This window comes from Micropterus salmoides, unplaced genomic scaffold, assembly GCF_014851395.1.
Source record: "Micropterus salmoides isolate LMB-PRFRI ecotype aquatic unplaced genomic scaffold, ASM1485139v1 Ms_hic_scaffold_9, whole genome shotgun sequence".
NCBI lineage: Eukaryota > Metazoa > Chordata > Actinopteri > Centrarchiformes > Centrarchidae > Micropterus > Micropterus salmoides.
Genome location: NW_024044681.1, coordinates 12,568,095 through 12,583,691, shown reverse-complemented (window position 1 = coordinate 12,583,691; position 15,597 = coordinate 12,568,095). Strand labels below are relative to the sequence as shown.

General features: G+C 37.8%; 1 protein-coding gene across 6 annotated transcripts in view; it reads left to right on the top strand.

The window, feature by feature from the left end:
* Positions 1 to 15,597, top strand: part of cadm1a (cell adhesion molecule 1a) — a 391,315-nt gene that overhangs the window by 345,270 nt on the left and 30,448 nt on the right. For 2 of the 6 annotated variants that reach the window (XM_038708106.1, XM_038708107.1), the window contains 2 exons: positions 2,851 to 2,937; positions 13,694 to 13,726. The exons of 1 other annotated variant lie outside the window; for it this stretch is intronic. In XM_038708106.1, coding sequence (XP_038564034.1) covers positions 2,851 to 2,937; positions 13,694 to 13,726 — 120 coding nt within the window. Of the gene's footprint in view, positions 1 to 2,850; positions 2,938 to 4,049; positions 4,763 to 13,693; positions 13,727 to 14,086; positions 14,171 to 15,597 lie in introns of those variants that run through there. 3 more of the 6 variants (XM_038708111.1, XM_038708110.1, XM_038708108.1) reach the window with 3 other exon arrangements.

The following is a 15,597-nucleotide window of genomic DNA, read 5'->3' as shown; positions in this document are numbered from 1 at the left end:
ATTGCACCAGCTAGCCACAAAAAAGGGAAACATAGTGTACATTCAGACAATCACACCAGTCTTTCTTTTAATCTTTATTTTGAAATATTTTTAACAGATATGTTTTTAATGAGTTGTTGACACTGATGATCCCAAACATCTGCTGGACTCTCACAGTTCATGATGAGATAAAACCAATTAGGCAGTACCACCCCCGAGCTGGAGTTTTGTGGCTCTCAAGCATGTGTGAAACTCATCAGCTCAAGATTCATCTACCAGCTGACTTCCCAATGGATCATTTCTCCCCACCTTTGTCTGCGCATTGGTCTGTACAGCCGTTTGTATTGTCAAGGTTGTCTTTAAAAGAATGGAATCGTTGATAGATTAAAAACATATCGTACGTCAGCACAGTTTGAATACTGATCCAGATCACCTGAAGGCCTTAATTTGCATTTTTAAATTTGCCTCAGGCTGCGTTCTGAGGGGCCACATGGCCCTGTCTGCCTTGTATTTTAATTACTTGATACACTTTTCTTTAAGTCCAGAAAATAGATGATTTTCTAAACTAACAACTGTGAAAAGATTTGTGCAGAAACTTTGAACAACATCTACCTTACTTTTATGTGACAGACAACTTCTGTACCCTTAGGGAAGACATTACAAGCAGCGGGAACTTTTATTATCTCTTAAATGTAACTTTGGGATTTAATTTGCAGTGATTTCAAAGTAAGAATTCCTTCGCTTGAAACATAAAGAATAACTGGTGTACATTCAGCAATACAATGACAATAAAGGTGACTTATGACTGTTAACATAAAAAGGTATTCATGGTGCTACTCCCTTTTAATACAGTTTTTTGTGAAAACTGTACAGATTTTAGTACCCACGTTGTGCTGCTTGTTCAATAAATGTTAATCATAGAATTCAGGCCTTTTCTAAATAATATGAAGTACATAAAACTCCTAAAAGCAACCAACAATTAAGAATACGAAAACAGGACGCAAATATGTAGTTTACTTTTTAAAAAGTAATTTTCTAAAGCATGTGGTCTTTAGGAAATGTTGCTCAAACAGAATTTGTGTATTTGTTTGAGACTTTTTCAGTTGCAAATTTGATAAACTATTAAAAATGAGCTATAGGCCGCACAGACAATATATGTTTGTAGGATTAACGATACCATTACAAACACATAGATCATTACCAGCCCCATAGTTAATCTTTTTTATATTACTAGATTCCTGTCTACTATGGTTTGATCCAGTTAGTATTTGTGATTGGAAAAATGTAGCTGCTATTTAGAATCAGTTAGAAACTCCTTGTGCAAAAAAAATGCATTAAAATTCATGTGACATTTCAACAGTGTACTTCATGCTAAGTACCTGAAACAAAACCCAGCCAATACGATTCAATGGCAGATGCAGAATGCTAAAAAAGTCAACACTAACACATCTTCTTCGTCAAGAAGGTGACATGTTGAGGCATAAAATTGAAAAAAAAAAAAAGACTGAATCTGAGAGTGAGTGTGTGGCTTTCTTCTCTTTTCTTTGATGTGTACCTGCGAGCCAGCACCTCATTAGAATAGGTGTGCGATTTCCTACATGGCTCTATGTAGTGAATCAAAACTGAGACAAGAAAACAGCAACAGCAGTTTAGTACTGCAAATGTTGACATGGTCTACGTGCAAGGGAAGTAATAGCGGCTACATTTTGTCACCTGTGCCACCTGAAAGAAATAAGTGTTAGAGCTGCAGCTTGTTCTGTTTTCTAACCACCTTTGTGTGTCCAGTAAAACTGAAACATGGCTGATGCAAAGTCCTAACATGTACCATCGCATAAAAGGCTAAAAACAGCACCTCGTCTGTCTCCTTGGCTGCCCCCCCCCCTTCTGTCACTACACATTTCCTTTCTTCACCTTCTCATAACACCTTATTTCATTAAGTGTAACTAGCCTTCGCTTTTATCAACAGCCACAAATTACTTATTTTTTCAGCACCTTTTAATAACCCCAACAGGTTTTTCAGTCCATTCCTGGGCAATTAGAGAAGCATGGGAGGTCTCTAACCAAGCAGCACTGCCAGTGGCTTCATATCAGTGCAGCCCTGCCACTTCAACAGGGAAAATGTCACTTTTGATATTTCCCCCTGGTCATTGTCAGGGTGGGGAGTCTAACCCGGCTAATGAAGTAAAAAGGGAAAACTGTGGGAGGGAAAATGGTCTCTGGTCAAAGTCTGTGTACCCAACAACCCTGCCTGATGCTGTTCATTTATTTGTTTTATTTTCTTTGTGTGTATATTATTTCCTTCCTCCTGTTTTTGTGCGCTGCCATTTATTGTGTTATCAGTTTGAGTTTATACATCAAACTTAGCCTTTTTTGTATCCTCACCAATTTCTCCTTGGAGATATTATAGAATGCACAGGCACATTTATTTTTCAGGATAGCTCTCTACATAACAGTGACAGCATAAGTACAGCACCAGCATGTGTTACTCATTAGACAGTTAATCATTTCTAACAGCCATGTGCTCCCTAGCATTGTCAGTATTTCATGTCATAGTGTGTAGCCTGTGAGTAGACATAAAAGAGATTAAAGGGTCCCCAACAAGATCTCTGATCAGTTCAGTCTGTGTGAGACCAGCTGATGTGTTGCAGTCTCATCGGGGTGTGTACAGTATTTAATGGACTGCAATTGCTAATTCATCAAAAAGTCTACAGCAGACATTTAACTCACACACACATAGTGACACACAATGAGCTGTTGGTCATATATCAGACAGCGATACCATCACTTCACAGCAACTTTACTTTATCTTCATGGCTTTTATACTCATTTGTTTCCCCCCTGTGTTTGTCATGTATTTGTCCTTTCATCCAGATGCTCCCACCACTACCCCTATACCCACCACAGCCACCACCACCACCACCACCGTCACCACCATCTCCTACGCTGAAGGCAATCAAGGTACAGTATCAGCCTCACACAACCTGTTTATCTGTGTGTGTGTGTGTGTGTATGTGCTCCCTTATCCCCCCCCACAGCCTTGAATCACTCCATGTATCTTCATCATCATGCCACAGTAGCAGTCATATTCATGTGCATGTTCCTTGTGCCAATGGGTTAGGGTCACCCAGTTCCTGTCATCAGTTGTCAATTTTTAGAAACTTTGTACCATCTATTATTACACATTAAAGGTACACATTAATGGTTTAGGCCATAACATGTATTCACATTGTAAATTCATTAAAATAGAAAGTTTCAAATAAACCCAGAACCAAACGGGGGAAGATTGGTCAGCTTTTTTAAAAAACAAAAGTGAGATGAGAGGATTAATATAATTGCCATATGTGCGCATTATATTTTCCCCCATTTCCAGTCTTTACTGTATGCTAAACTAAGATAACCACATTGTGACTCCAGCTCCATTCCTAATGCTCAGATGTGAGATGGATATCAATGATTCTCAACTCGCTCTGGGAATCCATATAAACATGTTTACCAAAATTTTAACTAATCTTTTAAGTATAAAGGAAATATTAACCATTTTCTTTGCAAAACAGTGATGGTTTTGCTTCTGTGGTATCATGTAAAAAAAAAAAAAAAAACATTTTATGATGTGGATGTGAGAATGTCAGTTTCTACGATGAATAATTGTCAGTTTTCAAATATTCTGACTTTTAAACATTTTTGTTCGGCACAGCGTTTGTAAGGTTGAAATTTGGCATTAACATTGCACAAATAAAATGCACAAAGATTCTATAAAATACTGGTTAACATGGAAACATGACAGTTAAAAATAGACTTGATAGATGGAATGTATACAACCTCAACATGAATGTATCACAGTCACGAATTATGAGTAATTACAGTGTTCAAATGCACAAAGTGATGTGCCCCCGCAAGTTTTTGTACTTTTCAAATGTGTGTGTGGGTGTGTACGGGGGTTGAGATTGAGAGGACAAATTGTCGGCCAAGGCCTAGCTCGTGTTGCTTAGTTGTCAGTGTAACCTCTCAGAGCAACCTGCTGGCTGTCAATAATGTTCACTCACTGCTTTGTTCCCAAAATCCTTTCACAGCTGGGTTTCAAAACAGGCTTGGTGCTCAAACACATGTTGTGAAAAGATTTGGTTTTCCCCACCAAACTGCTACTATGATATCACCTGAACAAGCATGATGGGGAGAGCTAAAGCAAACAGGATGATGAAACATGGATACTGGATTCACTGTGATGATTGTTTGATGGTTATCTAACTTTTACTCACTGCAAACACAAGAATAGCATTTTATATAAAAAAAACACATCTCTCATTCATAAGGTCAATTATGGATCATACTCTAGGTGGGTAGTGGGAAGAGAGTAGCAATGGAGATGAACAATAAATAAACACGGGCACTTGAAAACCAGGGCCTTTTGAAATAAGCAAATTTTCACTCACTCTTCATAAACAGAACTGGGGGCTATTGTCAGTGTAAATCTCCAAAGGGCGCAGATAGAAAACATCACTTTATGCCTCAACGAAATCAGCCTGAGCTCCAAATGCAATCAAAGCCTCTCTGACAGACCGCTCAATTGGAACAAATCTCACGAGGCTGGCAGGAATCACAGGCATTGTGCTTGATTATGCCATCTGATTGGATTAAAGAGAATACCTATCTATGTAGGCTGATTGATAGCTCCTTTGCCTCATATCAAGAAGTCTGCAAAGACCTGTTCTGATTATAGCTATGCTGACTGATTCATACTCAGATCTCTGCTGATTATTTCAATGTGCCTGCTGAGAATAATAGTTACTTCGTAAATAGTAGATAGATAAATAATAATACCAAAGATATATATTTTATATATATTTTATGAAGAATAGTTGCACAAAATTAGTGAATTAGTCAGTTATTAGTCATCAAGTGGGGGTATATAACTTTTAACTTAAAAGGAGAATCACAAAAAAAAGTTACAAAAGAAAGTTTGAATTCATAAGCAATATAATGTGCTTTTGCTTAATTTGACTCACTCATAGGTTTTGCTGCTACAGACTTACTTGTTCCGGTATGACCAGTAGCTGATGTAATCTAATGGATAATGATGGTCCAGCTTGAATAATTATAATGTTTATGTAATGTATGTATGCTGTTGTTTAAAATGTTGGTTAGTTAAAAGGTTGCCTAATGAGGATGTATTGGATAATGTTGGAAATGAAGGCAGAATCAATGTACCATTATCATGTGATGTCCATCAGTGGTCACAGTTGCCACTGTTAAGAAAAAACTTTCATATGTCTCCCTTTAACTTCTGTAACAAAACAGATTCACAAAATGCCATTTAGTAGCATTTGTCAGTTTCTAATTTTCTGTGAAGCGCATGCAAATCTCCATTCATTCAACCTAATATTCTATCACTGCCTCCATTTTTCATGACAAAGAAAGAAATTGAAAGTAAAATACTGAGATCATCGCAACACAAAATCAAACAGAGAATTATAGGGTATTAATGATGTCATAAAACTTGCTTCTAATTTATGTAGTTTTCTCCATCAATTATTATCATTGCCGATTGAAATGATGGCCAAAATCATGTAAATAAGACCTGAGTTTTAATAAACATGAATTTTCCGTTAACTCTTGCTAGCTCTGATTTAAGTGTTAATGGCATGAGCATGAAAGTTCATTAAATTATTTTTAAAAATAATGTACTCTGTAAAATGCTAATACACTAGAGTAATACAGTGCTGAATATGAAATATAGCTTACTGTAGTTCAAACTATAACAGTATTGTGCTGTCTACAAATAAAGTAACGTTAATAGTTAAAATAGGCTACTAAGACATATAGCTTTGCGTGTTTTAAGTGCATTTCTACATTTTTAACAGGTCTGAAAATAAACTCTAGGCTGTCAATGTTGAACTGTAAACATATTAATAAAATATTCTAATATTCTAATTGTGGCCACCTCCATACTTCATGACAAAGTCTAGTATGACTAAAATAATTTCACAGAAGCAAAATACAAAGAAAATCACATTCCTCAAAGAGCTTTAACTGAAGTAAATGAGAATTATAGTCATTGACAATATCTGTGGATACTAAAAATCACTGTACAGTATGTTGGCAAGTAAGGCAAGTAATTTCAGTCCCCTGTGAACGGGACTTGAGATGTGTGGGCTCGACCTGATAAAGCAAAGCTCAGGTCTGCAGTTCCAATATTTTCCTGTTAAAACAACCCACTTACAGTTTCTGCCATATGTCCTGTCTTCTCAACTATCAGGGGTATTTCATTATTACTGTGTATATAGATTGAAGGCAGCAGACTCATATGACCATAATACACTCTGCCAGTTGATTTCATTTACCCACAGTGTGCCGCACAGATCAGAGACCCACTGCCAAATGAATCTATCAGAGTGGGATTGAGTTTTTTTTTTTATCAGTTACCCATTAGAGGGATAGAATAGAGCACTTTAAAAAATCTATTAGAGTCCCAACACATGGCTCTTAAGTGCTTGGCAAGGTTTAGAAAGTGGCATGGGGAAATGACAAAATTACTACTTTCACTACTATATAAAATTCTAAATGGCGATATCTTGCTGACCAGCTCCTACAATTAGCCATTTTACTATATTCATTATTAAAAAATATTAATTCTCCAAACACCTTTCAGGAACTGAATTTTCTGCTTGTCATTTTCCTCTGTTTCTTCTCTGTGAGCTTGGTTATCCATATTCTTTTTTCTGCCATTTCAATGTCAGTGGGAACGAAAGATTTTCCTTGAAAAGCAACGTTATGTGCTTCACACACTCCTCTGGGGCAGTCTATTATCTTTTTAGTGGTAGTCAGGGCCAACAGGAGGTCTTTTTGTAAAAACACAAGCCCACCCCAAAAGTACAAATGCACTGCTGTCTTTGAAGGGATTCAACATTCCTCCTCCCACATATACTTTCTCTCTCATCACCTCACCTCTCTCTCCCCCATCAACACAATATTCCTTAAATGAACATGCCACAGACTGAACAATGCCACTTAATCCCTGTATGAAGAAAACGGATAATAAATGTGTACCTTGTGCAAATAAAACAATTAGGCAGCAGGCTAGCATTACTTTTAATTGATGAAATACCATAAACGGTGCTGACAGCCAATTCATTTAACCCCCACTATAAAACAGGCAAGGAAGGGAAGGGAAACAAATATCCATTATGTTTGTCGGGGTGTTAAATTACATAAACAACATCTGGTAAAGTGACTTAAGAATGTTATGAATTTAGATGTACCTCAATGTTACATTCTCTAGACTAACGCATGCACAGTGTGCCAGATAATGTGATATTTTTCCCACTTTGCTCATTTTGTCCATTTTAAAATTGGAGCAGCCAGCTTTAACTAATTTAAGTTTGATAGCAACACAATAACTGTCATCATGCGACATACAACCCTAAGAGAGCATCAGTGATAGCATAGCACTCAACATCATGGAAAGGCGTATTCTGGAGCCAAACACATCTTTTTAATGTGGAGGTATATTTTCTTCTAAAGGTATTACTGCGCTCCACAATGACCATAAGGAGATGAAAGTCATAAAGAAAGGGCAAGGAGGTAATAATCTAGCTACACACTATCTGAAAAGTACCACCAGTAAATACATATTTGCAATAATTCAATTCAGTATTTACACATATACTCATATTTAGACTATATTACAGACTGAAAGGAGTGTGTTAAAATGTGTACACATAAATCCTGTATTTGACACTTTGTATTATTGTAATAACACTTTGATGTCATAGGTGCACACCCCCCAACACTCTATACACTCTACAACACTATATCTGATTTTGTCATAAAGTGTGAAATTGTTTTTATTATCTTAAAAACGATGTACGGGGGTAAAACACAAATCTACAGAAAAATGGTGCTATGAGGTAAATACCTAACAAATGTAATATTTGACCTGATGATTGTTAAAGTCAGAGGATCACCAAAGTTTATTGTATGGTGGACGTGAATATCTGTACCACATGTTTTGGCAATCCATACAAAAGTTATTGAAACATGTCACTATAAAACAAAAATGTAAAACCTCGTGGTGGCACTAGAGGAAAACCGAGAGGATTACCAAAGTCAGTAGGATTCCTCCTGTAGGGGCCACAAAATAGGGGTACAAAATTTCATGGCAGTCCATCCAGTATTATGCTGAAAGATTTCAGTGTGGAACAAAGTGGAAAACCGACTAACCGACTGACATTGCCATTCCTAAGAAACATTTAACAAACCAGGTAGTGGGATATATCTTGTATCTTGAGATTTTGTTGTTTGGTCGCAGTGTTTGCGCCAGTCCCATGTTAAAATTGCAATAAAACAGGTGATCAACAACATACAACATAAATGATGAGTCATTATGTGCTGTTAGTTCCTCGAGACTCAGAAATAGTGTTATTCATCAACATTCAACAGTTCTTACAGGGAGACATCTATTGTTGGAAAGAAAAAGATGCCAGGTTCTCTATCAACTGAGCTCTGTGGGGAGTGGCAAAATTCTGGCAAATGTAGGAAATCACAAACTAAAGCTGAGGCAGAGAAGGCAGGTCAGAGAAAGTGGATCCAACAAAAAAGTAATCTAGCTGCCAGCGGGGAAACCCAGCAGCTTGTTGGCATTTTCAGTACCACAGGGTTCCACATAATGCATTTCTGCCAATATAATTATGATTGGCATGCAGTTATCTCTGCATGTTGAACTGGATGTCATATCATAGTGAGTCACCAAAGGGCTCATGGGAAGCGTTGCAACTAGTTATGGAGCTGATGTGTCCGCATCATGTCTGTGAATGTCAGCGAGGACATTGCAGATGTCTCAGTTGACCTGTGAAGCTGGAGATGGTTGAGGAGGAGGAGGAGGCTGCTCAAAAATGGACAGGCAATCACTCAGCGGCAGACATATTGGATGGTCCCACATGGCTGCCACCCACAGTGTAATGAGGGTTACCAGGCCATGCTGCCTTTCAGTTGGCTGAGGCTAGCAGAGACAGAGGCTTCATTTTACATTTTGATGCCAATGAACACCAGTGCCCTACCGTCTTCAAGTGGTGGCAATCTAGAGCTGGCACTGTTTTGCTTGATAGCAAGATTGTCGATATGGTTGATGGACTGTTCTTTAAAAAAATATTAAATCCCATGAAAATAAAAATCCTTAAATCAGTCATTCCCATTTTCCTGTAATATATGAGGTCTCTCTCAGCATTCTTGTCTGTACTTCAGTCATGGACCAAGTACTTACCCAAGACCTCATTTAGCCAAGTACGCTCCAAATCCTCTCAAGTGTTTTATCTCCATCCATGTTATTGAGAAAGCTTTAGGATTAACCCTTCAGATTTTACACACCTGGTAGATTAATCAAATATTAATACCTTCTTGAAATTTTGCTTAGTCGATTTCAGAGAGGTGAGCTAGACCGGCAAGTCAGCGTCCATGGTCATCATTGGGGAGAAACAGTCTTCTCTAAGCAAGCCATTTAGTAATTCACCTGTGGCACTGATGTCTCATAGCGTCTGAATCATAAACTAAAATTCTTTTTGAAAATAACTCAAGATCTGATATTTGTGTCTGGCCAAAGACACAATAAAACCATGCCACAATAATGGAAAAATCAATTCTGTAGATGATGCTGAGGCACTAACAGTGTTTTCACGGAGGTGTACTTCAACCAAAAATGACCGGCCTTTGGCATTATTTAGCACTGACATGTCTCAACCACTCAAGGAAATGGGTCCTCAGAGGCCTTAATAATTCTGAGATGGACTTGAGACAGTGTCGTTCCCCTTACCCCGAGCCTCTCACACCAGAGCTGAGGTGTGGCATTGGCCTACTGCTCCCCAAACAATTACACATTAGTACTGAGCACAATTCTCTCTCTTGAACAAACTGTCTGTGTCTTGACAGCTTAGAGTCACTTTCTTATTTCTCAGCTGAGACCGAAGGCCAAGGAAACAGAAGGCACACTAATGTACATTTAATCGCTGGACATTGCAACTGGTAAATACAATGTTTTGTTTGCCCATATTCAGGGGTTGACCAAATGTCGCATTTATCAATTGACATTAATTTCAGCACTTTTACTGTGTTAAATGGTTGTCACTTTGATGCAGCCACTCAAAGCCATATCTTTGGACAAGCCTCATTTGTCAGCAGGCAAGCATCTCCCTAACAAATGTTTTTAAAACGTTTCCTCCAACACATCATTTCATTCTCAGCAAGGTGTGATCCCTGCTTCTGTCTCCCTTAGCTGTAATGTGCAGTGGTATGCAGTCTTAGACTTAGAAAACTTTAATGTCCTCCGAGAGGCAATTTGTGTTACAGCACAAAACTTCCAGATAAACAAAAACAACAATAGTCTAACACCATCTTTAGCAGCCATAATAAATACTGTTACAGTCCAGGTAGGCATGTAACACGGGTAACGGGTCAAATTCACCCACGGCTGTTTTTTGATTGTATGTATCTTTGTTTCAATGTAATATTCAAGTCCCCCAGTCTTTGACTTTTCCTAAAAGTGTGTTATGTAGCACCCCCTAATGTTAAGAAATGTCAAGATAAAGCCAGATTTAAAAAATGGGCATTTATACCTATAAGTGCGAGCAGGTATAACTTACCCCTATAGAGAAGTCATTTTAGCGCTGTTCATGTCGCGAGTTTAGATAAACATTCTGTTGCCATTGGAAACACCTTTTCCACTACAGGCATTACACTTTTTCAGCGCAGTAAGTGAAGGGGAGTCTGACGGTGGGGGATGAGCGATGTGTCCTAGGTTGATTCTGCATTTGACGGGTCATTATCTGACAGCGATCCACTTGAATGAAGTAAACATGCATAAAAGCTGCTGCTTATAGCTTTTGTGTAGGCTACATGATCATCAAAACTAATGCTGCAGTAGCCTAGTTTTTCCCTGTGATAGAGGTTTGTTCTGCGGTCCCTTCAAGTGCGGCTCCCTTGTGTGCTTTTTGATCGGCTATAACTTTTACAATGCTATGTAGGCTATTCTTTAGTAAAAGTGATCATTATACATTTTTCTGTTGGGTAAAAATCTACTATTAATTTTGGAATTGATGATAATCGGGGTATTTTTTCGAATAAATCGCCTACTTTTATTTGGACTTTCAAACTTTTGTAGCTACGTGTTACTCTCTGGATGCCCAATGGAGTACACAGTAAGAACTAGCCGACATTATGAGGCTATTATTACCGCCTATAAAACACTACAACAGTCAGTCGTTTTTGTAAATTGTATGCTGCATTTAAATTCAAGCTGTGTTTAGAATATAACTAGGCTATAACATCTAAAACAGCGGCGAGTGGATGACATCAAAAGCGCCGTCGCATGTGAACGTGCCCTTCACAAATGCGCAGCGCAAGCGATCGACCTGCACGGTGAAGATAATGAATAAAATGGAATAAACTTTCTGTAAATGCCTGAAATATGGGGATGGTGTTTATAGGAAATGCACAGCCAAGGTGCTGAATGTTTCCCAAAGTGTGTTGGAGTAACATGTAGCAGAAACAATGACAAAATCACTGCATTTTTATATCGTGTAAATGTTACCCACTATGGCGGTTATAGGTATACAACGAACCCAGGCGGTTCTAGTGTTAAAGTGCATGTCAATAACTGTAGTAATAATAATAATAATAATCCTTATTTGTAGAGCACTTTTCAAAAACAAGTTACAAAGTGCTTTAACAAGTGTAAAGAATAATACAAAAAAAACAAGATAAGAGCATGAAAAATTTATATAAAATTAGTAAAATACAATAAAATAAAGTCAAATAAGATCGGGAAAAGCTCTCCTATAAAAGTATGTTTTAAGAAGGGACTTCACTGACTCAGCTGACCTGGTTTCCTCGGGCAGGCTGTTCCAGAGCCTCGGGGCCCTGACAGCAAACGCTCTGTCCCCTTTAGTTTTCAGTCGAGACTCTGGAACAGAAAACAGACCTCTGCCCGAGGATCTCAAGGTACGTGCTGGTGCGTATGGGACTAAAAGGTCAGAAATATAACAAGGCGAGAGGCCATGAAGAGCTTTAAAAGTGATCAACAGAATTTTAAAGTCAATTCTAAAACATACTGGGAGCCAGTGTAATGAAGCTAAAATAGGAGTAATGTGGTCATATTTCTTTGTTCTGATGTATACCAACAATTGTTAATAAATAGTGAGTATATTTCACATGTATTGTCCATATGTTTTTCCCAGACTCTCCTTGGCTACCTTATGTTGTTTAATAGAGTTAGAGTTAGAGATACAGTTATTGCCATGGGTATACATTCATTTTTTACTCGGTTGGATCTGATCTTGGGGTATCTATATATCCCAACCAGAAAGGAGTGGCTGGAACTCCACTGAAAGGGGATGGGATGTATCCATGCATACCATGTCTGCTTTCTCAGTCAGCCTGGTCAATTTGTCAATTTGCAGTATCATGCATATCATATCTACACATGGTCTGGTTGTGATATGTCTACGTTTTGTATATTGGTTAGATCTGATATAAAATCTACCTGATCAGTGAAGCCAGTCTTACTTGCATTTGCAGTAAGCGGAAAGATCTCAAACACAGAAAGAGTTGTATGCCATTTTAAGTAAATGGCTTCAGTAATTGCATGATTATGAATAGGCAGCTATGCTTTGAATCTAATAAACCATATAAAATGTATGAATTTACCAGAAACTATACATATCTTTAAATAACATTTAATATCTATCCAACTTTTTTTATACTCAGTAACATTCAAAACCAGAGATGTAACCACCTCTATATTCACCAAATAATTCTTTGCTTTACTTTTTTACCAGCTGTGTTGTAGCAGAGATGTAAAATCTATGGGACCACAAAGGTTTTAAACAAGTAGATGTACGCTTCAAACCACCTGCTTATCGGATATCATCCAACAGCATCTGAAACGCTCTTTCAAGTGCTGATTTTTGTAACTTTCTGAAACGTTCAATCTGACAATTATGTCCACTTTTTTAACACTTCTGCGTCTGGTGGACTTCAGCACACTGGCTGCAGTTGCACCGGATCATTACTAGTCTCTAGTGATAGTGCTGAAATGTAAAGTCATCACCCTACAATAAACTATATTTACAATTTCTTTAAAAAGTCATAAAAACAGTAAAGATAAAGGTTATCAAACCATGTTGGTGAATATCTCATCGCACAAAGACTTTGCAACACTGTTACTTTGTGAAAACTTTACTTGAGTCATTGCCATACAAAGCATTCCCCTGTACATAGATGGTAAAGTGTTTTCCAGTTACATTAGGACAGCTGCACAATTATTTCCTCTTGATGGTCTGTCTTTTCTCCACACCAAAGCTGCACATGATAATAGTCTGTTCCATATCTCCTCAAGCAGTAGCCACACTCCCCTCTGAGTGCAATGTCCAGTGTTTACAGTGAAAAGTGTGTGCGTGCGTGTGTGTGTGTGTGTGTGTGTGTGCGTGTGCGTGTGTGTGTAAGCTTATGTTTATCTCTGCACTGCCTTTGGTTCCTTTTGATTTCCCTTAAGCTCTGTGTCTTTTGTCATGTTCTGGTCTTCTGAATGCTTGCTTATGGGTGTCATTTGTTTTCTCCCCCTGCCCCGCTCCCTCCTTGCCTCCTCCCCCATTTCTCCTTTATTTGCATGCTGTTCCTCCTGTTCCACACCTCCCTCCTCAACTGCCATGTCCTCTCCTTGTGTGCTCAGATACTGCGCCCAGCACTGAACCTGCAGCTCATGGTTGGTATCTCTACTTTCCTCTTTATGTCTTTTTTTTTAAAACTTGTATCCTGTCTCTGCTGCATGCCTACTTTTACTTTTGCACAGTAGAAAGTATTGTGCCAGGCTGCCCAGCCTGTAAATGTCATCTGTGTGCCTGGTCTCAGTCGTTTATTGATTGTGGTGACCTGTCTTTTGAGGCCACTGAGGTCCTGCCAAGGAACAGTCAGGCTACATTTTATTTATTTATTTTTTCCATTAACTGTGCAACAAAGATGTTGATATAACTTTTTTTTCTTTAAGAAAGCTTCTTATTCTCCTCCTAGAACTGCACTGGTGAAATGGTTTTACCAACTAACCAATTATAGTGTTTCCCTGAAGGTGCCACAGAGGAATAAAATCCACTCTGAGGCCAGGACTGATTATATCAACAGCATGAGATGATTTTGTGTGGAGGCAAAAATAGACCTCATTTACTCGTTCTCATTAATTTGAATGAAGATGATATACATCATTTTCTCATTTTGCCTAAATTGCATCTCTTTTTTTCATTTTTTTGTGGCTGCAGTTTCATGATTTGTGTGAACAAATGTATGTTCTATTAGGCATGTGCTCAGTTTACTCCATCAGGAAACTTAGAACTGACTTCACTCACTTGCTATAATGGTCGAAGTAGAGGCCTGTGTAGCAAATGAACCATGGGCTCCTATGTGGTAATTTAGATAAACACAATTTTATTTCAGAATGTGTTTCTCACAGGTAGACAACACAACAGCACTAATGAAATTACAACAAACCCAGACACACTCGATGATTTTAGCACCTTTGGGTCCCAAATGCCTACTTTACCTGGAAGGTAATCCAGCCTTGCTTGCCCTAACTAGTTACATTAACATGATTTTATTGTTTTGTTTCTTCTGTGCACTTTCTCTTTCCACTAGATGGTAAGATTTTATCAAAGTTAAAGATGGGGCAAAATGGGCTCAGGGCTAGTTATGGTATATGAGATGTGAAATACCCAAGCGTCTTTAAAAAAGCATCAAGAGTCTTTTTTTTTTAAATGATACATTATGATGATTCACCCCTACCAAGAGGTTGGTGAGTGGGAGAGACCATTGACAAGGGAAAGTTTTTGCTCTTCTCATGCAATTTTAATTATCTTTACATATTTTAATTATATGGCATGAATTATAGTACATCTGAAGTAATGAAGATTTTACAATTAAAATTGCAATCTATGCTTGAGTGCATGACTGAAGTATCTATTTAATTTTACAGTCAGAATTCAAACACTTCGATATTATATACATTATTTATTTAATTTAATTGTGAACAATGTTTAAATGTCATGCATATAGAAAATTGTTTTTCAAATAATTCCAGCAGCAGGCTGTTTTTAGCATAAAAGCTCTAAAAACCCACTTTACACTACTCTCTCATCACCAAACGGCAAACAGGCGCATTTAGCAACTAGCTGGTGAACATAGTGGAGCATTTAGCAGCCTTCAAATAAACGATAGTGTTGCCCGGTAACTGCTGGATTTGTAAATAAGCAGCAGTTTGCCACTTCCCCCGAGTAGTCAAAAAAAGAACAATCAGCTAATGCAGGTTTAAATAAATTAAATGAAAAGTGGTTTTCGTAACCTGTCACTCGTTTGACCTTTGTGTATAGTAAATGTAAAAGGAGCAGGTATCAGATGTATCCTGTTTCATTACTAAGTGTTTCTAATGTAACATTTTTTTAGTTTGAGAAAAAGTGGAATATTGTATTAGTGATATTCAGTTACTGTATTTCCCTCACATAAAATATTTATTAAGGGCAAAAGAACGTGGGATTAAACCAGATGAATGAATGTTCACGGTGGATTGATGGAGATGGGATTTTATTAATA